This window comes from Simochromis diagramma, unplaced genomic scaffold, assembly GCF_900408965.1.
Source record: "Simochromis diagramma unplaced genomic scaffold, fSimDia1.1 OVJJ01000361.1, whole genome shotgun sequence".
Lineage (NCBI taxonomy): Eukaryota > Metazoa > Chordata > Actinopteri > Cichliformes > Cichlidae > Simochromis > Simochromis diagramma.
This window is the reverse complement of record NW_024386860.1, coordinates 3,021,823-3,045,421: the sequence shown is the minus strand read 5'-3', so window position 1 is coordinate 3,045,421 and position 23,599 is coordinate 3,021,823. Positions and strand designations below refer to the sequence as shown.

At 42.7% G+C, this 23,599-nt stretch overlaps 1 protein-coding gene and 1 long non-coding RNA gene across 3 annotated transcripts; one reads left to right on the top strand and one right to left on the bottom strand.

The window, feature by feature from the left end:
• The first annotated feature begins 1,062 nt into the window (after positions 1 to 1,062).
• Positions 1,063 to 23,503, top strand: ptpn3 (protein tyrosine phosphatase non-receptor type 3). Of its 2 annotated transcripts, none has more exons than XM_040029666.1 (27): positions 1,063 to 1,226; positions 1,918 to 1,974; positions 2,501 to 2,642; positions 5,158 to 5,292; positions 5,452 to 5,494; positions 5,684 to 5,765; positions 6,954 to 6,998; positions 7,081 to 7,133; positions 7,342 to 7,459; positions 7,564 to 7,651; positions 7,755 to 7,843; positions 9,499 to 9,562; positions 9,937 to 10,139; positions 10,227 to 10,352; positions 10,473 to 10,634; positions 10,756 to 10,849; positions 10,948 to 11,025; positions 11,124 to 11,180; positions 12,658 to 12,814; positions 12,949 to 13,124; positions 13,442 to 13,532; positions 13,756 to 13,817; positions 15,331 to 15,477; positions 16,176 to 16,304; positions 19,745 to 19,890; positions 20,006 to 20,141; positions 22,837 to 23,503. In XM_040029666.1, the coding sequence occupies exons 3-27, from the start codon at positions 2,574 to 2,576 to the stop codon at positions 22,909 to 22,911; spliced, it is 2,625 nt and encodes an 874-aa protein (XP_039885600.1). In that variant the 5' UTR covers positions 1,063 to 1,226; positions 1,918 to 1,974; positions 2,501 to 2,573; the 3' UTR covers positions 22,912 to 23,503. The 2 variants fall into 2 exon arrangements, with proteins under 2 accessions (XP_039885600.1, XP_039885601.1); XM_040029667.1 differs by having other exon boundaries at positions 1,918 to 1,978.
• LOC120732228 lies at positions 17,606 to 18,010 on the bottom strand. The gene is made up of 2 exons (XR_005695557.1): positions 17,814 to 18,010; positions 17,606 to 17,777 (listed from the first exon to the last, which is right to left on the bottom strand). It is a non-coding gene; the product is annotated as an uncharacterized LOC120732228 (long non-coding RNA).
• Positions 23,504 to 23,599: the final 96 nt, after the last annotated feature.

Below are 23,599 nucleotides of genomic sequence, written 5' to 3'. Positions count from 1 at the left end.
TTTGGTCAGTATGAGCTATTGGAAGTGTATTTTTGTTATTATGTATTACTATGAGAGGACATGGAGGAGAGAGCCGCAGTACTTCAAGTGTCCTGTAGATGGTGACATCAAGCCAGAACATTTCTTGAAGCATATAAAGTCTGATGAAGAACCTTGGAGGCTTTTCTTGTTTTTGTAATCCTAAAGTTGGACAAAAACCACCTTTTCCTTTTCCTGAGCGAGCAGCTTTATGAAATCATCAGTCTGCTGTTAGAAAAAACGATATATGTGTTTGCACATTGCTGCAGTGCTTCTCCTGTTTTGAAACTAGAGCACTTCATTGAGCTTTAATACAGAATATTCTCAGAATATTTCATGAATATTTCATGCCAACATGATTTTAAACTTCACATACTCTGAATTACCCTCAGTGGTGCACCTGTCATAAACGAAATAAATTAAAGATTAAAACTATTAAAGCTAATATTGAGTCCTGGATAAATAAATGGGAAGAATAACACTTCTAAACATATAATATGTGATTATGTATAATGCGTTATTTTATTAGGTGGCTGTCTGTCTTAATTTGCGTATATATTTTTAGTTTTTGTGTCTGGTTTGAAAGAGAGATCTCAGACTTAATGAGACGAATATCTTATTATCTTATTATTATTATTATCATTATAAAAATAAGACACAGTCACCTTTAATAATCACAAAAAAGGTAAATTGTAAAAAATGTAATCTTTGAGTAGAGTAAAGTGCAAAGTTAAAACATTTCATTGTGTATTTTATTTTTATGTCACTTTAAAATTTTGTGATAACGTTTGTTGTTCTGCTTTTAGTTAATATCTAATTAATTTTATTTTAATTGTTAAAAGATTTTTCAAGGCAATTGTTTCATGATTCAGGCTTTGAGGGGTTAAAAAGATAAAGTAAGATAAGCTTTATTGTTACTGAAGCACAAGCATACATAAAACTGCAAGCTTGTTAATGCAGGGCCTTGTTCTTACAGGCTGTCTTTATATACAGTCTATGCTCCAGACTTCCTCTGCTTTGCCTGCGCGCCTCCCAGCGTGGGCGCGCAGAAAGGGGCGGGGCCGCGCGGAGTCAGCGCAGGCAGGGATGAGAAACTTGTCCCGGATATTTACCTACTTTACCTGGCTCTTCCGACAGGCCCCGTTCCGAGGTTTTCTCCGCGCACACTCCGGAGGGATATGACCCGTCTCTGAAGCGGCACCACTGAGGTAGTAAAGTCTTTTTTAATGTCCTTTAAACCTTTCTCTTCCCAGAAAACACGAACTTGGCCGGGCTTTAGCGAGGACTGCGGTGGTTGGAGGAAAGTTTGCCAGTACTGTGCGTTCCTCCTGTTGGGTGTAGCAGCAGAGAAACTTTAGGCTGTCAACAGGTTCCTTGTTCGCGCTGTGGTACAAAGTACAGCGAGGTCACGACAGAGTTTATTATCGACAGGCTGAGACAGACGGAGCTCAGAAATGCGGGCCTAATACACTGAGACAGGCCCTGTTTGTTCAGTGATTTATCAGGTAAAGCAGCACAAACCGGGTTGTTTGAACTTTATCGTCTAAGTTTATCCACAGTACACGTTTGTAACTTGTGTGCTGGTAACGTTATAGCATAAGTATGCCTTATTACCACAATAAAATAGGCTAATTCGTCCCCAGTTCCCTCGTTGGTACGATTGAGCCACAACATATGAGTAATAGGTACAAGATGCAAAGGACGCAGTGAAGCCACAGTCGCCACATGATGATGAATTTGCCTTTAAATCTAACATTTACTTGTTAATTCATCAGAGGTCTGCCTGTGAGCGGGTTGTTATGGAAAACCAGTCATCAGATTGACATCAGCTCTGCTCTAATATATTCAGAGTGTGTCACTGTGTTCAAACATTAACTCAGACATTGTGTGTTCTTTCAGAAACAGGCCTGCCAGATCCAGTAATCGGTTCACCTGGAAATTGAGGACTGCACACATGTGAGTATGTACATACACATGCAATGCTTGCACATGGAACGCAGTGTCAGAGTTGTTTTTACCTTTGAGCGTGCGTGCATACAGACATGTATGAATACATGGATGCATGCATGTGTGCATTTGTAGTGCATGTTTTTGTGTTCATGCATTCCTTCTCTGGTTGGTCTGGGATCAGTTGTAGCACTGTCGATGGGGCGTGTTCAACTCTGAAAATGTTTAACATTCTTATCATTCAGCTGCCTGTGAAAGGCGGGGAGATGCAGAGAGAGAGAGAGCAGCAGGGAGAGGGAAGGGACATGTTCAGACCCAGGCCAAATAATAAGGGATTACACAAACCATGCACACATACACTTACAGTCACTCCTTCACATTCACAGTGCATTACTCACTGCAGTCTGATGCTCCATCAGGCACATATATTACTCACCACACAGTGTCATCCAGAAGGGAGGTGCTTTCTGTGCAAGACAACGGGCTGGAAACCTCTGACACTTTTGTGTGGTTGTGTGTGATTGTGTGTTTCCAGGTCCCCTCTCGGTGACAGGCTGAGGGCAGGGCGTTTGTCTTGAGAGGGAGGCAGAGTTACCCTGGTAACAGACATGCCAAAACCGGACCTGCTCTGCCTGGTTCAGCTGCTGGACGGCACTATCGAGACCTTCAGAGTCAGTGTGCGTAAGACACACACACACACACGCAAACACACCCATAAACACACAGACACATGTCCTTTCTGAGCAGATTACATGTTACTTCTCTCTGCCCGTGCACTCTATTAATGATTGTTGCGTCACACGTGATGAAGTGGCAGACTATTCTTTCCTGTTCCCATTGATCCACATCTCTCACTCAACAATGCGACGTTGGTTCGAAGGGCATGCTCATCTCCTTCTAGTGATCGCCACACTTGAAGCCTTTAACGCTGTCGGCGTATCACATTGGCCTCTGATGGCAGTATACACACTGACAGGCGTGATACTGCCTTCCAGGACAGGCTCTGTGCAGCATTTTTATGTGAACAATGGGAGAGCAGTGAGAGTGCTGTGGTCATAAAGAGCATCCAATTCCAACTCTCCATTACTGTCTTTATTTGGCTCCTGTGCTGCTTCTATTTGGATAAGGTTCGCCGACTTTCACTGAAGCATTTCTAAGGGAGGCAGAGGCGGTTTAAACTGATCATCACCTGGATTTTGTGTCCAGATAGTGTGCATTGCTACAAAAGAATAACACACCTTGTTTGCCGCAGTTTCTAGTAAACAAGGTCCTCTGGTGATGTGAATATGCTTCCTGTAACAGAAAGCGGGAAGAAAAAGAGAGAAGGAAATGCAGATGAGCTGTAGGGTTGTCCCTCAGAGGGATTCATAAATCAGTGAACAGCTCAAAGTACAGAATGTTGTGCTGCTGATGGGCTTTCTGAAGTCCCTGGATGTGTACATTATAAACATTATCTGATTTACTAATACATGCCAAGACACTCCACAGCAGGGGTCTGCACATGGTGTGCTAAGTCACGTTGGTGTTCAGTAAAAAAAAAAGGAAAGCATCATAAAAAAGAAAGAAAAAAAGTCTGCAGACACATTTTGGGCTGTGGTTGCGGAGCTCAAAATGTCATGAGCTGTGGCGACACAGGCTATGACAGGTGCTGGGTGTGACACCTGACATCTGGCCCATATGTGGCAGACCTGTGGCTGAGCTGTGGCAGTCATATGCCTCAGTCAATTCTGTTCGTCAGTGTGAAATGTAGCCTAAAGAAAAGTCAGATGTGGGCTGTGTATGAGCCAAGAAGACAGCGCTTTCTGGGTTATGGCTTCAGCTGGACCGGGGGTGACAGAGTAATTTTCTCGAGAAGGGAGTGTTGTAAAACAAAGATGTGTTCTGAGGAAAGGTGGATCTAAACCAAAACCATTGTTAGAATTTGTTGAAGTGCCTAATATGGTGAGAAATAAGCTTGTGGAGCTTGCTGCAAAGCAAAACTTAATAGATCGAGATGATTAATAGTGCCTTTGCCTGATAAGCTCAATGGCATGCCTAATATTGTGTTAGCCCCACTTTTTGCTGTACAAAGAGCCCTGAGCTGTTGAGACATGGACTCCACTCGGCTCCCTGTAGGTGTGCTGTGGTTTCCAGCACCAAGATGTTAGCAACAGATTCTTTAAGTCCTGTAAACTGTGAGGTGGAGCCTCTATGGATCGAGTTGTTTTTCCAGCACATCCCGCAGATGCTTGATTGGATTGAGATCTGGGGAATTTAGAGGCCAAGTCATCACCTCAAACTCGTTGTTGTGCTCCTCAAACCATTCCTAAACCATTTTTGCTTTGTGGCAGGGCGCATTATTATTATTATTGAAAGAGGCATCAGTGAATACTGTTTCCATGAAAGGGTGTATGGGTCTGTGGCAGTGGTTATGTAGGTAATATGTGTCAAAGTAGCATCCACATAACATAACATTGCCCAAAGCATCACACTGTCTCCCCGGTGTTGCCTTCTTCCTATAGTGCATCCGGGTGCCAGGAGTTCACCAGGTAAGTGACGCATATACACCGGACCACGTGATATAAAATAAGATACGATTAATGAGACCAGACCACCTTCTTCCATGTTGTTCTATGGTCCAGTTATGATGCTTGCATTGTTGGTGCCTTCAGTGATGGATGGGGGTCAGCATGGACACCATTACTATGTGTATTCTGACACCTTTCTATCAGAACCACCATGAACGTTTCTGGTAATTTTAACTACAGTAGCTCGTCTGTTGGATCAGACCTCCCGGGCCAGCCTTCGATCCCCACACCCATCACTGAGCCTTGGCACCCAACACCCCCGTCGCTGGTTCACCACTTGGTTCCTTCCTTGGTTCACTGCAGACCGGGAGCACCCAACAAGAGCTGCAGTTTTGGAGATGCTCTGACCAGTCGTTCAGCCATCACAATCTGGACCTTGTCAAACTCGCTCAAATGCCAACGTTTGGCTATTATTTCTGCTTCTAACACATGAACAGCGTGTTTACCTGCTCACAAATAAATCCCACCCACTAACATGTGCAGTGATGAAGAGATAATCAGTGTTATTCTCTTCGCCTGTCAGCCGTCATAATGTTATGCCTGATCGGTGTATTTTTGTGTACAGATAAGCAACCGGAAAGTTTGGCTGGTTGTGATGCTGTTTGTTGTTGTTTCCATCTTTCAGAAGCAGGATGAAGGCGTGGTTCTGTTGGACCTAGTATGCGACCACCTGCGCCTGCAGGAGAGGCAGCTCTTCAGTCTGCAGATCAGAGAATCCAGCACAGCCATCGCCTCTATCACAGCCAACACACACTCTCCAGTGAGCTCACTGTTCCTCTGCTGCACATTGCAACTGAGATTGTAATGTACTGCACATGCTGATTGCTGTTTAGTTGATGATAACCACGGGACATGCTTACATAAATGGTTTTATTTAGCCCCAGTTAGCCATTATACTTAATGAATGCCTTTCTTACAGAGATGGTTGGAGCCCGAGAAGCCCTTGAAGAAGCAGATAAAAGGTATCTCAGTTGTTTTGCCTGCAGAGAATTAACTGCCTTCAGCTGGAATTATGTTTCTAGCCATTTTAAATATAATTTAAATGCTTAGATAAAGAGAGAGTCTAATAGAAAAGAGGAACAGTTTAAGATTGAGGTGAACTTGTGCCCATGGATGTGTTCCACTTTTGACAAGCTGCTATTTCTCTGCAGGCCTCGTGTCCCCCTTTTATCTGAACTTTAGAGTACGATTCTTCATCTCTGATCCCAACTCTCTGCAGGATGAACAGACAAGGTTAGTACGTGACGCTTATCATAGATGGCTTTCTCATTTTTTCGACTGGGTTTTAGTAGTTTGGCTTACTCTTAAGTTGTGATGATTAGTTAATACTTTTATAATCACTGGGATACAAAGATATGTGATAAACACAACACAAAATAAGGAATGTAGTGTAGTTGCTAAGAAAACCTGCCAGACAGAGAACATTATATTTATACCAAGCGCAGGATAGGTAGCTAGCAGTGGCTCCCTGGTTTGGTCCTGGGAAGAGACGCAGATCCCTTTGGGGGTTGCGTCAGGAAGGGCATCCGGTGTAAAAAATCTGCCAAGTCAAGCATGCTGAGCTACCTGCTGTGGCGACCCCCTTGTGAATAAGGGAAAGTAGTTTCAGCAGGATAATAGCGAGTGGGAAAATGAGAAAACCTCCCACTGTCTGAGCATTACAACAATGTACCTTAGCCTCTCAGAAACTAAAGGAAAAACCCTTGTTTGAGCTGTTACATCTTAAATGCACACTTAAGTATTTGCTTTTTTTGTGTTATATTGTCATTACAGTATTATACAGTGTTACTGAATAACAGAGATTTTCTTTGCATCTTGCAGGCCTACTCCTAGGCCAAATAACTAGTTTCATGTGAAGCAGTGGCTCCTCCAAATGATGACTGCACGAGACGAAGAGTCTTGCGGTATTCTAGCAGCTCTGTGAAACTTTGAACTAAATGTTATCGCTGACGGCGCTTATGTGCTCTGTTCGGCGTGAAGCGCTGGATAGAAAAGGGACCAGTTCATCAAAAATTGTTAGGATTGATCCTGAAGGCAACACGAATGTCTGAAAGTAGATTTTCAGTAGCCTCAGCAGTTGTTGAAACATTCAAAACAAAATCTGCAACACCAGATGATCCAAAATAACAGATATTTGATGGTTATTTTCTGTGTAAAACGTGTGCTGCCATTCCCATTTGATCCTCAGTGAGAGATTTTACAGCGTAAGCGAAAAACCTGGAACAGTCGGGGGTATTTGTGTGTGAGAAAATCTTTGTTGAAATATTTTAGTGTGACTGGACCTTCTGACTCGTAGCCAGTAAGGCTAGCCTGCTGACATATTTAGCAGTACCAATAGGTCAAACCGCTTCAAAGGGTTTTCTGTAGGCTACAGAACAAAGGTGTGGGTTGTTAAAAGTTCCTCTTGTCCTGTTCCTCCAGGCACCTGTACTTCCTCCAGATCAGGAGTGACATTAGAGAAGGACGGTTAGTAACAGAAAATCAAATTCAAGTATCCTCTCCCTTGTGCACAGCTTATGTTTAGTGTAATCATCGAATATGATTGCAGGTTGCAGTGCCCACTGAGCGCAGCTGTAGTGCTGGCTTCTTATGCTGTGCAGTGTAAGTCTCACGATCTCTTCCTAGAAAAAACCCAAATGATTAATGGCTCAATAATAACCTTGTGAGTAATTATTCCTGTGAGGATGCTCTCGATCCTCTCAATTAGCAGCTCTTACAGTACACCAGATGTCAGGATACACGGATGTGTGCTGCTGGTTATGTTGTTCTGTGTGGATGGATGCTCAGTGTCTCTTTCCACCATCTGCAGCGGAAATGGGAGATCATTGTCCGTCCTGGCTCCCTGGTTACCTCTCAAAATGGCACTTCATCCCTGAACAGGATGAAGACTTCCTATCTAAAGTGGAGGATCTGCATCCACAACACAAGTAATTAAGACAGTTCACTACATATAGCCACCACTGAAATAATAAAAATGGCTGCTTTGTTGTGCAGTTAGTTGCTGTTGTTATATGTGACTGCATGTTCTCAGAGGGCTTAAGAAGAGCGATGCAGAGCTCTGTTTTCTCAACACAGCACGGACGCTAGAGTTGTACGGAGTGGAGCTGCATGCTGCCACGGTACTGTGACTAAACTTTTAACATCTTGTGTCATGGTTTGACCTCCACTTCTTCTTTTTAGATTTGATTGTTTTTGTCTTTTTCCTCATCTTCTCTTTCCCAGGACACCAACAATGCCCCTCTCATGGTGGGTTTGGCTTCAAGTGGTGTTGCAATATTCTGTAATATGATTTGCTCCAGTTTCTTCCCGTGGTGAGTGATGGTCCTGCAGATCTTATTTTAATCAAGCTTTTAATTTGGAGTACTATTACAACCTAATGCTGCAGCTTTTATTTTGTTCTTGTGTTTGTTTGTTGTTTTGCTATGTAAATCCAGGTATTTTTGCATTCCCAAAATTTGTTGAGTCAACCCTCGTTTCTTTATATGTTGCTAAGAAAATGTAACGTGTGAAACATGTTCAAACCTAAAAAAAAAAAAAAGCCAGTATTTGGTACAGCCACCTTTATTCTTCATCACAGCCTGAACTCTGTTGGGCAGCTTCCTTAGTAGTCTTCAGCAATAGTTCTCCAGGCTTCTTGAAGGGCATTCAAAGCTCTTCTGTGGATGTTGACTTCCTTTTGTTCTGTTCGCTGTCAACATGATCCCACACTGCTTCAATAATGTTGAAGGTCCTGGTTCTGGGGAGGCCAATCCACAGCTCACTGTCATGCTGAAAAATGAAGCTGTGGCCAATCAGACCCTTTCCACATCATATTGCATGGTGAACAAAGTTGGATGGTATTTTTCTATGTTCATAATTCCTTCAATTTCAACAAGATCTTCAACAACACTGGCTGAAATTCCCAAACCATGACAGAGCTTTACAAATGTCTGCAGACACCCACTGATGTACCTCTCTTCCATATATACTGATGACGATTTGAACCAAAATCTTCCTACTTGGATTCATGACAATACAAGACCTGTTGCCACTGATTTTCACCCTAGTTTGTCGTACCTCAGCCTTTTCCTCCTGCTTCCCTTTCTTACGAATGGATTGTCTGCCACCCTTCCACTGTGGCCATTTCTGATGAGGCTTCAGTGAACAATAAGTTGATCAAATGAAGGGTCAGATGTATGTCTCTGGATGTTTTTCTTGTTTTGTAAGGACATGACTTGAAAATACTTTTCATCTGCTGCAGTTTTTCAGACCTGTTATTTCTTCTTTTCTAATCCACCTGTCCAGTTTCCTCAACAATTTTAGGCACACAATGTACACTACACCAAGATATGTCAAGTTTTCAGCTAATATGTCTTTGGGAAACAATTTTTTGGTGCAAAAATACTATTTTATGCCTGTCAAACTTTATCTTTTTCATTTTTCATAGATCCAACTAAAGAAATTGGAACAATTCACATGTTTTTGCAACAGCCTGCTAGTAACAAAGAGCCTAAAGATATCACGTAAACTGGTTCTTTGTTAATTTGGCTGTTATGATGAAATGATCATCACATAACAGATGATTCATAGTTCACTGTTAAGTGGCTTAACAGATAAAAAAAAAACATTGTACCAAAAATGGTCAGGTACAAGAACACGAATGAAACTAAGTGAAAAAGCAGCCAATGTCCAAAGATGTTTACAAAGCCTGGAGAACTATTGCTCAAGAGCACTTTGAAAATTACGACAAAGTCTGGCTGCTTGGAAGTAAAGTTGTTGTTTTTTTTTTTAAACGTGTGGTGGCTCAAGACTTTTGCACAGAAGTGTATATGTTACGTTTGCTGTTTGGTGTTGTTTTGATCTTGTCATGTGGCACTTTTTGGGTCTTATGTTTCTATGAAAGCTCATCTCTTTCTGTCTTTCTCTCTATGATTTTTCTCGTGATTCATCACCTTTCGACCAATCCCGTCCTTTTGTTTCTACGCAGGGGGAACATCATCAAGATTTCTTTTAAGAGGAAACGCTTTGATATACATCTGAAACAAAAGCACGTGAGTTCCCCTTTCAGTATTCCTTATTAATAGTTTGGAAATCTGCCCTCAGCAAACTCTTGCTCTTAATTACACTACACTCTTGGCTGGCATATCTGTTTTCTCTGTGGCACATGGAGATTTATGATTTATTTTTATTCTCCGTTGTGTGCACAGACGCACAGAAATATGGCATTGATTTTAATTTCCATAATTTTGGCACATTTTTCTGTATTTCTCTGCTTGACAGCTAATAAATCATTCAGAAAATATGGCGATAGAAGATTTTATTGCCAGTTAAAACTACAACCTGAGCAGCATAAGTTGATGTGACCTTGAATGCTACAGTTTACAGTATAAAGACCAAGTTAGAGCCTAAACTGTGCATGTTGCAGGGAGAAACCCAGGACTGTGAGATGTCTCTGCTTCTGCCCTGCCCCAAGACCTGTAAGAACTTGTGGCGATCCTGCGTGGACCATCACTGCTTCTTTTCCTCTAACCGCTCTCCCAGGAGCTCCAGGCTAAAAAACACCACACTTCAGTCCTACAGAAAGCTGATCACACAGCACCTAGGCCTGGGCAACAGTAAACCTGAAAGGTGAGGCCTTGGACATCCATGCAATACTTATTCACAGGAAGGCAAAGAAATTTTAAGTTGATTTGCCATTTCTGTCTTCGACTGCAGTGGGCCAGTCTGCCAGCGAGTGGTCGGGGGGATGGTGTGGAACCCAGTCCTGAGGAGGTCGCTGTCATCGGAGCACCTGGAGACCAAGAGTCTGCCCTCCAGATCGCCCCCGAGCACCCCCAACTGGTACAGTCACCAGCACTAAGTTTTCCGCTGCGCTTCATATTAAACCTTTCTTCATTCCTCTTGTGCCATTTCCTGTAATGTGATTTTAAAAAAGTGACCGCTCTCTCCTGTCTGCGGCAGGCGAAGTCCTCGAGTTCGCCACGGCATCCGTAAACCTCGCCCGTCCTCGATGGAGCTGACCACTGACCTGAAAGACATGTCAGAGGGGGAAGATGTCTTCTACACATACCGGGCGTCTGTGAGCAGCTCCAAGACCAGTGAGGGGCAGGGTTCACCTCAGCAGTTAGTATCTCTTATAACAGAAACGCTGTCTAATAAAACAGACCTGCATCAGTAGGAATGTGTCAAAGCTTTCGGTTCATCCAAACTGTTAAAAAAATTCTGTTTATTTAATGTCTTTCAGCATTTCTGGCGATTATAACCCAGCGACAGATGACATTTCACTGCAAGCCGATGACAGCATAACAGACGAGGATAGCTTACCCCAGTTCAATAAGGTCTGTTATCTTACCATCAGCTCTGTGTGTTTTGGTGTATTTATTCATGTGTGTGTATTCAGTATATGTGTGTTGATTATGAGTTACCATCTATGCAGGGTGCTCCCGGTGACGGTGACTTGATGCTAATATGCATTGCCCCCGATAAGGAGGGCAAGTTTGGCTTTAATGTTAAGGTAGGTCCGTGCTTGTTATTCGCGACACACACTCAGTTTTATGTTTATTACTGCTGCACTCTTCCTCGGTTTAATTTTCTGATGCCTCCTCCTGTTAGGGTGGCGTTGATCAGAAGATGCCTCTAGCCATATCGCATGTTAAACCCGACTCGCCGGTAAGAATGCACTCAGATTGCTCCACAAATTTACATGAAAAAACAATGAGACATAAACGCGTAATAAAAAATCAGCTTTGGCTTGTGGTTGTGTATTTGTAAAGAAATAGAGCACTAATGATGAGCTAATTCATCAGATGAAATCTACATGGGGAATATTCTGGTGCCAGCTTCAAAAATGTGTTATTAAGTGACATTTTTAATGGTCTTTGTCATAACCAACAGAAAACATAAGGGACCCTGTTATGTTCATTTCCAGTTCCATGTTTCTATCCTGGGAGTTGACAAGTTCTTCTTCCTTGTTATATTGCCTCTTAAGATGACAATATGACAAAATCTGTGCCAAGCATGAAATACTTTGGATACCGAGTGTTACGAGTCATCTCACTCCTGTGTTTTTATCTCATACAGCTACTTTTAAACACGCTGACCACGGTCTTTGAAATGCTGGCCATGTTTAATATGAATGTTTGACACTAACTGTATAAATATGACAGAAAAATATAAAAATGTAATATTTTAGGGACTATGTCCGAGCTTATATCTATCGGCCAAGTCAGCCGAGAGATATAATCTCTCCAGCATGTCCTGGGTCTACCCCGAGACCTCCTCCCAGTGGGACATGCCCGGAACACGTAACCTTAACTGGCTCCTTTCGATGTAGAGGAGCAGCGGCTCTACTCTGAGCCCTTCCTGGATGGCTGAACTTCTCACCCTATCTCTAATGGAGAGGCCAGCCACCCAAATGAGGAAGGTCATTTCTGCCACTTGTATCCACAATCTCATTCTTAGGGACGTAGATCGACCTGTAAACTTTTACACTCAGCTTTCTCTCTTCGCCTTGATGGATTAGTGCTGCAACCGCATTTCCCGCTCTCCCGAGATACTTGCACTCCTTTACTTGGGGCAGGAACTCGTCCAGTGGGAGCTGGAGGCCATCACCCGATGAAGCCACCAGAAGCACAGCATCCGTAAAAAGCAGAGATGAGATTCTGAGACCACCCGAGTGAAAGTCTTCCACTACTTGGCTACGACTAGAAATTTTGTCCATAAAAATTATGAACAGAATCAAAGGGCAGCCCTGGCGGATCCCATCACCCACCGGGATGATGGTATTATGGCACAGAGAACTGCTGCTCCCTGTATATATATTTCTTTCTATATTTCTTTCTTTCTTTTTTTTTTTTTTTTGAATATTTGCTGTAAACACTAGAGATGGTTGGGTTGGCTCAGATGAGTAGTTTCTGATATGAGCACACCAGCCTGTCTGGCACCAACAACCGTGGCACGTTTAAAGTCACTTTAAGAATCTTTCTCCCACCTTTCTGGTGCTCAGTTTGACCATATCTACATGTCTAAATGCACTGAGTTGCTGCCATGGCAGGCATCTCTGGTGGACAAAATGTATGATAGTAAGAATGTTTTTAAATCACTTCATAAGTCAAAGTTTGCTTACACGACTCTCTGTTGTTTGTAGGCAGATCGAAGCGACCCCAAACTCATGGAAGGAGACCTGGTGGTGCTAATCAACGGTCGAGACATTTCTGAACACACACATGACCAGGTTGTCATGTTCATACGAGCCAGCAGAGAGTCGCACACCAGGCAGCTGACCTTGCTCATCAGACGTAAAGGTTTGTGTGTGTTTGTGTGTGCGTGTGTCGCTGTCAGAGAAAAGTGCTGAGACAGCATGTGATCCAAGTGTGCACTCTGTCCGTCATGTTTCAATGAATATTTATTACAGCCTTGAACTGTCCTTCTAAAACAGGTCCTGGCCGGGGTACACCCCTGCTGCATTCACTGCCCACCCTCACGCTCAACATCCAACCACAGGAAGAAAAGCCACGCTCACCTGGCCCGTCAGAGCGCCCCCCCACACTGGAGGAATCCATGAGGCAACTAGAGAGGGGGATACAGACAGGCTCACTCTGTTTCCATTTCGAGGTATTTAAGATGCAAATTGGAGCTGAATACTGGATTATTATTTTAAGGTGTACTATGTTCATAGACGTGAATGAATGACAAGCGGGCACATTTGTGTTATTATTTTATTATTTTAAGCAGGATTTAGTTTGTCCCTCTCGGTTATGTGAGGGATCATAACAAGCTTTTAAGTGTTTGTGTTTGAACAGATGCTGGCCCTAATCTTCACTTGAATTTGATCCATAAAGATTTAAAGCCAAGACACCGTGATTGGCCTGGAATTTGTAGTTTGTGTTTGTGTATGTTTCTCGGTGTGTTTACGTGCTTGTATTTTCTAGAATTTATACAGGAGGAAGCCCGGTTTGACACTGAGCTGTGCTCGGCTCCCTGAGAACGTGGAGAAGAATCGATATCGGGATATTTTGCCTTGTAAGTGCTCCTGTTTCTTTGTTTATGCCCTGCTTTTGGTCTCATCACAGCCGGGTGCTTCCCCATCCCTCAATTCCTCCCACCACCCACCTCCGTGCTGCCTTTCTAACCTTGATCTGGAAGTTTCTCCTGTGACTCCTCATGAAATTTAATTGGCTGAGCCTGGGGTCTACTGACAGCTCTGTTGTGACCCTCTCACACTGCTGTCCTCCTCTACTTTCAGATGACACTACCAGAGTGGTGCTGCAGGGTAAGGAGGATTATATCAATGCCAGCCACATCACGGTAAATATTACTGATATGAAACTGTGTCTTGTTCATAGATTATATATAAAAAATTGAAATAGCCACTTCCACTTGTTGATTTTAAGGATGCAGAAGCGACCGTACAGTACTGTGCCAAACCCCTCATTTCTTTAGATTTTGCTAGGGAAATGGGAAATATGTGCAGTGATTTATTGAAACATGTGAAGCATACATGAAAATACAATATGTAAGGCAAAAACAGTTCAGTCACGCTTAAAAGTCAATATTTGGATATGACCACCTTTATTCTTCAACACATCCTGACCTCTCTTAGTAAAGATGTCTTGCTATTTCTTTAAGTAGTGTTCAGAAATAGTTCTCCAGACTTCTTGAAAGACATTCACTTTTCAAATGATGGATAAAAATCTGTATGTTCTACCCTATTTTCATTAAGATTCCCAACACTGCTGGCTGAAATGCAGCAGTGTTCATGACACATTATGCTCTCACAGTGGCTGGAGACACTGTTGTACTTCTCTCCTGACCTCTTCCTGATTTATCACTGTATCAGAACTGTTGCCACTAACTTTCAGTCCAGTCCTTCTGTACTTTGTCATACCTCAGCCTTTTCTCCCTGTTTCCCTCCCTTAAGAATAGGTTCTTGACAGCCAGCCTTCAATGAGACCATTTCTGATGAGGCTTCAGTGAAGAGTAGATAGATCAGCTAAAGGTCCAGATGCATCTCTCAGGCACTGTGTCAGGTCTTGGTGGTTTCTTTCCTGTTTCTGAAAGACATGACTTTCAGATACTGTACATTTACTGAAAATATTTTTTTAGACCTGTCACTTCTATGCTATTTTATGTCTGTCAAACTGCGCTAACTTTAAATGGGAACAAATCATGTGTTTTTGCAACAGGCTGCTAGTAACAAAGGTCTAAATATATCATTTAAAATTGGTTCTGTTTCTGTTATGTGTAGACAAAATACTGGTTCATGTTTTGGGTTATGTCTTTTAGATCAGTGCTAAGTGGCTTCACAAAAAAAGTTTTACTCTCAAAGTGGTCCAGGACTGGACTAAAGATGAGTGAAAAAGAAGCCCATGTCCAAACAAAACCTTTGAATGACTTTCAGAAAGTCGGGAAAACAATTGCTCAACCTCAAACCACCTTAAAAATGACAAAACAGTCAGGCTCCTCAGAGGCGGAAATATAAAGAAACTCTATTGGGACATATGGTTGGAGCTCTAAGTTATGAAATTCATGCCTTGTACAGTTTAGCTTAAACTGACTAAAGAGACCAAAAGTACTTTAATGCTGTAAACATGATCATTTAAGGAGGGGGAAGTCTGTGTGGACTGACTCACTCTTGGAGCAAGCCTCAAGTGGCCACTATAGGAACTGCAGGTTGTTTGGCACTTCCACCTTAGCTTCTTTCATTCGTCCACAGACGTTGCTGCTTGGGCTTGTATCTGTTTGATGTTTTAATGTAAACTCATCCACTCTGTGTGTCTCTCTGTGTGTATATGTGTGTGTTTCCTTGTATTTCTCTCAGGTGGCGCCCCCGGTGTCTGGTGTATGTTTACGTTACATTGCAGCTCAGGGTCCACTACCACAGACCTTCACTCACTTTTGGCAGACTGTTTGGGAGCAACAGACACACACCATCATCATGCTTACGACTCTAACAGAGAGGGGACGGGTATACATCATTTTATGCTTTTGAGCTTTTATCCTGTAACAGCCACCGTTGTAAAGGAGTAAAGAGCGAACAGAGAGGGGAAACGCTTGAAATTACACAACTCACAATCAGCGGTGCATTAACATAGTGATTACATGCTGTATCATGTTTAATTTGTCACATGATTGCTGTAATTGGAAGGTTCCGCGTTGATGTTGGCACACAGAAATGATCTATTTTGCACTGTTGTGAGTAATTACAGTGTTTCGCGGTATACAGAATAGCTAAATATAAAGTGCGAGCGGGATGCCAATGAGATAAATAATTCGAGGGTGAAGGCGCATCCACGCCAAGGCAGCGAGATATCAAGGTCTTGCTGAATGCACATGTCTCTGTCTCAGCTTGCCTGTTGCTTGGAAACCAGATGTTCTCATTAATTGATCATTTTCCTGATATTCATCAAGTCTCCTGAGTTGCTTTCTACTTGAGGATTGCACAGACGCACACACGCACACATATTGACTCTCAGTTTGCATCCTGCTCCTGATGAATTGCTTTTGTTCCTCAGATTGCCAGGTGGAACATAGCATGCTGCTAATATGACTTTGATTTCTTGAGAGCAGACCGCAGCTGATGTAGTAGCAGTAGTAAACTCTATCCTGATTCATGACTCATGCCAGAAGTAATGCAATTTGTTGGTGATGTCATACACTTTGCAGACCAAGTGCCACCAGTACTGGCCGCATCCGCCTGAAACCAAGGATTATGGGCCCATGCGAGTGAAGTGCCACTCGGAGGAGTGCAACCTGGCGTATGTGACGCGGCAGTTCACCCTGACACACACAGAGGTACAGTAGCAAAAGCAACTGCAGCGGTTAATCGACTAGTTTTTCTTTTCTCTGTCCTCTCAAACTGACTGGCCCTCCCTGAACCTGCTTCTTTTTGGGGGTTCTTCCTGTTAAAAGGGAGTTTTTCCTTCCCACTTTCACCAACCCCTTGTTCGTAGAAGGGTTACTTTGCTGTTGGAGTTTTCTTCAGCATCCTATGGGCTCTTTATTTTGGAGTATAACTTGTCTCGATTGTCTTGGCACTATGTATGTAAACCTAGATTAAGTTGCAAACAGCACATTATATGTATTCTAAGTGTTTGTTTTCTATTTTTAACTCCCTAATTACGTTTTTATTACACAGACAGGAAAACAGAACAAGCTAAAAAAACACTACTGCAATGTACGAGAGCAATCCCAAAAGTAAGGTCTCCTATTATTTTAGAAATACAAACAACGATTTATTTTCCATAATATTGACATCATTTTAAAGCTTGAAGACTTATTTATTTTTCTAAATAATCGCCATTTCGGTTGACGCATTTTCGTAGACGCTGTAGCAGTTTTACAATTCCCATGTCATAGCTGCAGTTTCGCCTTCCGGACAAATGTTCTTTCAACTCTGGGAACAGGTGGTAGTCACTGGGTCCGGACTGTAGGGTGGGTGGGTGATGAAGTTCCAACCAAAGTTTTGCAGGAGAGCGACAGTTTGACGGGCAACGTGTGGACGCGCCGTGTCGTGGAGAATCCTGACACCCTTGCTCAGCATTCCTCTTCTCCAGTTCTGAAATGCACTTCTGAGTTTTTCCACTGTTTCACCTGTCAGTGTTTATTGTGGTCCCAACAGGCAGAAAGTCAACAATACTGTTCGTATTTCTAAAACAATAGGAGACCTTACTTTTGGGATTGCCCTCGTATTTTGACCCTAGATTGTACATAAGGCTTCCTTTGCCGGCGGCATCCTCAGTTCATTGATAAACAGCAGTTTTTTACATCGTTTTCTAGTAAATATTTCTGCTCTAGATCTTAGTTCCATCGTTATCAGTGTCCAGTCATTGTTTGAGGCTTGATGATTTGGATTTATACCAAAACAAATTTGCAGGCCACTAAAAGTATTTTACAAACCAGTGTTTTTAACCACAGAAGACAGAAAGAGAAGACCTCAAGAGTAATGTGGAACCCATATTGTAGTATTTTACTTAGCAGCAAACAGATGTTTCTCCAGAATAACTTTATTTTGGGACAAAACATGTGCGAGTGATTGGCGTCCAAGTCTCAATACTCCCTCCAACATGGCTCTAACAGCTTGGAAAATTTGGTTCTGATATGTGGGATAGTAAAAAAAAAAAAAAAAAATGAAATCTGATATCTCTTGCCAAAAACTCACCACTTCCTTTGAGCCTGTGGATTAGTGTTGTGCACTTAACATTGAATGTCTGTCCTGTATTTTATATGAATGTCTAACTTGAAACGGTGTCCATTCTCTCAATTATTCTGGTTTAGTAATGATGTAGATAGATAAATATTTACATGTAGCCACTTGGTGTTATTGCCACAGGCTAATGAGGGAAAAGTCACCAAGATCACTAAAGAGGAAAATTTTGCTGTTTTAGCTTCACGGCATGTGTGGCTGGGGTTTTCCCCCCATAGCTGAAAGGTTTGCTGGACAAAGATTTGAGGGAAAATCTCAGCTTGTTTATTTGAAGTTTATGCTTCAAAAACTGTTTAACAAACAACTGTTTTGTAACATAGTTCGGAGTGATGTTTGCAGAGAGTGAAGTTAAAGATGGCAAACACTGAAAACATTCGAAGGTCAGCTTGTTCTTCATTGCGTCATTGCATGGCTGGTTTTTTTTTTTTTTTTTGTGCACAGTTGGGATTCTCAGTCCCTTTCTTTGCTTTTGAGAGGATCAAGTATCAGTAGTAAATTGATTTGCAAAGTGCCAGCATAGTTTCTCAGTCAGTTCTCAGAGCTTGGAAAGAAGGTGGATGACTTCTTTCAGATTTGTGAAATCTAAGAGTTCTGAAACCAAATGGTAGAGTCCCAGGTATTTAAACCCTAATGGGGGTTGTCCCTACTATTAATGATGTGCCTCATCACATGAGCCAAGGTTTAAATAGAGGTATGGGTCAGTACCACAAGAGGTTTCGTGTGAAACCACTACGAGACTCCTTGAAAGGAGAGTAAGAGGCCATGTATGTCCAATGTGAACGACCACCATGGAACCGAGGGGATGGCTTATGACACCAACTGTCAGCCGTCTACAACACAGTTTTGAGATGCCTTCCCAGGCGCCTCGACCCCCACTCACATCTTCCATTAGGTGACTAATAAAAATGTCCAAAAGACAGCTCCCACTCAAAACTCAATACAGTTATCACAAAGGGACAAATTAGCAAAAGAGACTAAAACTGTTTTTGTAGCAGGCTGAAGTTGGTCATTTTAACATGGGTTTTTACAGAGATTAACTCACTTTTAGTTGAAGCCTCGAGTGGCTATTCAAGGAACTGCATTTTATCCACAGCAAAGTTCCCACCTGCTCTCGTGTGCACGTGGAGCACGGAGAGGCATGACCTCAGTGACCCAACACATGGCTTTTCTCTTTATATGTTGCAGTAGCATGTATCATGCTCGTGCCATATGCCACATAACGGAGCTCACCACAGGGAGCTGCCAAACTTATCTGCAGCCAACATACAAGTCCCTTCCATGTGGGTGGTTTGGTCTGTATGTGTGCGTGGGTGGGTGGGCATGTGCATTAGCGAATACAAACAAATTACATGGCCCCGTTTGTGTGTCATTGGGAGTGGGCTGCTGTGCTGACGTGAGGATCCTTGCGAGAAGTTTGTTTGCTTGATTGTAATATGGCAGATTATCAGATTAAAGGCTTTCACATCACCTTTCTGGGCGAGCAGGTAAATAAACAGATAATGCTCAAGGAGGCATGAAGTATGAATGCACACACATGCGTACACAGATACTGCTGCGTGGGCCCATCTGTTCCTCTGGCGGAGCGAGTTAATCCCTGCATGGAGTCACAGGAGTCACAGGCCACATGCCCATTATAAACTCTCAGCTCAGCCATTCTCTTCCCTGCCTTCACTTTTTCCCTTTAGCTCTGGTCTTCTGTGCTCTCTACTCTCCACCTGTTTTCATCTCTCTGCGTCCCTCCCTCGCTTCCTAATCTCGGTGTCACCTACTGGCCACATGCTTGTTTCGCTCTTTTTTTTTTTTTTTTTTTTTTTTTTCCACTGCTCTCTCTGTGGTGTTTTGTTTCCTCTCATACTGAATAATGTCAGAGTATTTGAGCCTGCAGCCCCGTGCCGTCTAATGTGGGCATATTTCCCAAAAGGCTCCATGTTTATCATATTAAATACTGATTATGCAACGCTTTCATTTTCATTTCTCTCATTATCTGTTTGTCATTTCTGTGTTCTGTTTTTTGTACTCGTGTGTTTAGCTGGGAGAGGAACGTGCAGTCACACACCTGCAGTATGTCGCGTGGCCGGACCACGGCGTACCGGACGACCCTTCAGACTTCCTGCTGTTCATCAGCTCAGTCAGGGAGAGGAGGAAAGGTGAAGAGCCACTAATGGTACACTGCAGGTAACACACAAATACACACACACACATACACAAGGTATACTTAAACTGCCAGCACGCCCTGCACCTTCATCTCCTCTAAACTTAATGCCGTGTTTGTTTTGAATTACATTTGCAGCGCTGGGATTGGGCGGACAGGTGTTCTGATCACCATGGAAACGGCGCTGAGTCAGTTGGACCAGGGTCAGCCAGTGTCCCCACTGGACATTGTCAAAACACTGAGAGATCAACGAGCCATGATGGTTCAGACCACGGTACAGAGACAGAACAAGGATTTGTACTCTGTGATTGTTCTCTGCCTCATTAACCTCCTTCTTTTATGATTTTATTATTATGATAATTTGTATCTGAAGAGATTTTCTAGCTGCTTTCTGTTTTTCTGTCTTTTCATTGGCTGTTGGACTGTAGACAGCCTAAAAGGTGTTCACAATACTTTTAGTCACATTTCCATTCAGTTCATTCTGGAGGAGCTTCTGAAGGTTGAACATACTGTTGTCCTGTAGCTTCTGTATGCTGCACATAGGGCAATATGGCCAAAAATATTCATCATGATATATATTTAAAAATTTGCGATAACGATATAACTGACAATATAATTGACTCGAGACAAAATACTTTACAACTCCACAACTTTATTAGTGCAATAAACCCAATATATTCAATATATTTTCACTTAACCAAGCAGCTGTTTTTACGTGCATGAAAGCTATATAAAATTTTAACAGTGCAAATGCAAATTCCTTGCTGTCACAGTTTAACCAAAAAGCATTTCCAGTGGAAATGGGCCAACATATCCTGAGCATAACCATGTATAATATCCACAAAACTTAAAAAGAGGTTACACACACAATACGGTAATATTATGTTGAAGCACAGTACGTATTACTCCGCAAGGCTCCTGACTATGGTAGCCGTAATGATCAAACGGTGCAGCTTCGTAGCTTACCAAAGTCGTATTAAAACTAGTGCTGTCAGTGTTAATCTTGTTAAAATGACATTAACGCCATAACCGCGTTAACGCCCCAAATCTCCGTTAGTGAGTTAACGCGGATCACCCCTTGCGTTGACGCCGTGCAGCCCCAGGTTTTTTGGCCGCTTGGATATTCTACCAAAAATTGTGTTTTGGTGGGTATCTGACGGACAAAAACCAAACCAGTTCCACACCACTGAAGTTGGCACCATTTTTACAAACTAATTCTGGTTTATCTGTTACATTCAACGATCAGCTTTCGATATATCAATATTTCATTTTCTTATCGTTGCCTAACATTATACCGGTATTACCGTGAACAGTATGGCCCAGCCCTAGCTGCACGTGTGTTTACACCTGTGCTCCATCCCTTCTTCAGGCCCTGTGTACTCCTCTGATTCCAGCTCTTATTGATTATACAGATAGCTAAACAAAGCTGTAAGGTAAGGACCCTACAGTGTTACAGAGAAAAGGGAAAAAACTCAACAATCATATGACCCTCTATGAGCAAGCACTTTGGCGATAGTGGGAAGGAAAAACTCCCTTTTAACAGGGACAAACTTCTGGTAGAACCCGGCTCAGGGACCTGCAGTCATCTCCTGCAACCAGTTGGTGGTCAGAGAGGAAGACGGGACAAATACAAGCTGTGGGAGAGAGCCATAGATTAAAAATCACACTTCCGGGAGGAAGTTCCAAACCTTGATTTCCTCCCCAGAGGGGCCCGGGGTTAATTCAGCGTCTCTTTCTGGTTGCTACATACCTGTAACTCCTTGGCAAGCAGCTGATAGGTGATCGCCAGGATCATCCGAGACACTCCAGTTGGCACATTTCAGCTCAAAAGGACCTGGAGCAGCTGTGCTCCAAGTTAGAGGCATTTAGCTCATTTCTGCGTGAGGGTAAAGGATGGGTTCACATTAAACGTGTAGATATTAACTGGAAAATAATATTGAGCTTAGCTAGCTGATTTGGTTTATTAGAACCTTTTCGAATCCTGAAAGAATTAGTTGCATGCTTGAAAGTTTTCTCTTAAACCACCTTGTGCAACTCCACAGGAGATTTCAGAAAGAGAGAGAAGACTTGCTGTTTCCAGAATTGCCCTTTTATATAAGCCCACTGTCAAAGATGTGGACATCTGCTGGTTCTGCCATCTGTAACTCTAATTAAGAACCTTGTGACTGCCATTGTATAATACTGATGGGGGCTTATGAGAAGCTTCACTAGCACAAGCTGGGGTTGGAAGCCGTGCTCTGTTGCACCTCGGTGGTAGCTGTCGAAGGAGAGGAAAGGTGTTACTCGTTGCTTCAAGCATACTCCTGAGCCTGCTACCACTATCACCCTTATTTTGGAAAGGAGAGCCACTCCCTGAGGATTCATCTCTGTGATGTTTTTGTGCTGATGGAGCACTTCCTCAGGTTTCCCCCATATGTTTGTGTATCAGTAATGGAAACATTCAGAGGACGTCCTTTAATGTTGGGAGAGAATGTGGCTGTTATTCTGTGCTTTTGTAGGGGGGGGGTCTTAAAATCCCATGAAAATCCTCATCTTTCTGGTCTTTGAGGCTTCTTAACCACCCAGACAGACTCTTACTGGTAATGCAGTTCTTTGAAAACAGGACGGAGATGAATTTCTTACAAATCAATTACACTATCAGGCGTCTCAGTAGCTGTTTGAGAGCTTTTTATCAATCTCACCGCAGCGCTGTTATTTTACTCACAGTGACATTGTTCTCTCTGTTACTCTTCTGATTTCCCTCTAATGTCACACATGTGGGTTTGAGTTTAATATCTCCTTCCTCTGACTCTTCGTCCTGGTACCATCATCATCAGAACTGCAAACTCATTGAACTGTGTCTTTTGCTAATGCGCTCTCTACGTGGAGTTTTTTTTTTTTTGAAAGTTATTATTTTGCCAGTATTATCACATCAGAAACTGCTTTGTTTTCTAGTAACTAATAATATTTTGTGTTTTTATTTGTTGCAGTGTCAGTTCCAGTTTGTGTGTGAAGCCATTCTGCGAGTCTACAAAGAGAAACAGGAGAGAGCTGCAGCACCGTAACCCAAATCAGCACCAGGACCAGACAACCGCACTTTTCTGCCTCTTTTCATAGCAGACGACTTCCACAGAGAGATCTACAGAGCTAGAAAAAAAACAAACAAACAAAAACAGATAAGACTCTTATAGGACAGGAGCACAGACATGGATAATGAGAGTGAACTTAGCTGCACAGCTGTTTGTGATCTGCCTGTCTGTGCAAGAATATGAATCTTACACCTTAGCCGGCCTTAGTTTCTGCTGAAAGTGCATTAAGTTTATAGAGGCTGTGGTCTCCATAGAGACTGATGTAAGACTGACGTGAGTTGCTGCTAATTTCTGAAGAAGAGGCCACTCTGGTTTGGTGCCTCTGCCTATTAAGCTACATGTGCCTTAGACTGATGCTTCTCAGTCAGTGGATCAAACGGAGGGGAGGGGAGCAGAAGCTGACTGGGATCATTGTAATCTGTAGTCTGTCCGTGAGTCCAGAGATGAAGATTAAGGCTGACCTTAGATCACTACAGCAGAAAAAGTCATGGTGGTGCAACACGCCAAGTTGAGCACCGTCCATCACTATTAAATTATTAAAGACACACAATAAACACTGATTTATACCGATGTGTCTGCTTTTGTCCTTTACTGTAGCTGAAGAAATGTCTTGTGCACATCTTCCCACAGAATGAATTTGCTCGCCGAGGTAAAAAGGCGGCGC

Excerpts from the sequence above, each read along its gene's own strand:
- ptpn3 (XM_040029666.1), top strand. The coding sequence starts at position 2,574 with ATGCCAAAACCGGACCTGCTCTGCCTGGTTCAGCTGCTGGACGGCACT. Across the intron at positions 7,460-7,563 it reads GATCTGCATCCACAACACAA|AGGGCTTAAGAAGAGCGATG; the intron begins GTAATTAAGACA and ends GCATGTTCTCAG. Across the intron at positions 15,478-16,175 it reads CTCTAACAGAGAGGGGACGG|ACCAAGTGCCACCAGTACTG; the intron begins GTATACATCATT and ends TACACTTTGCAG.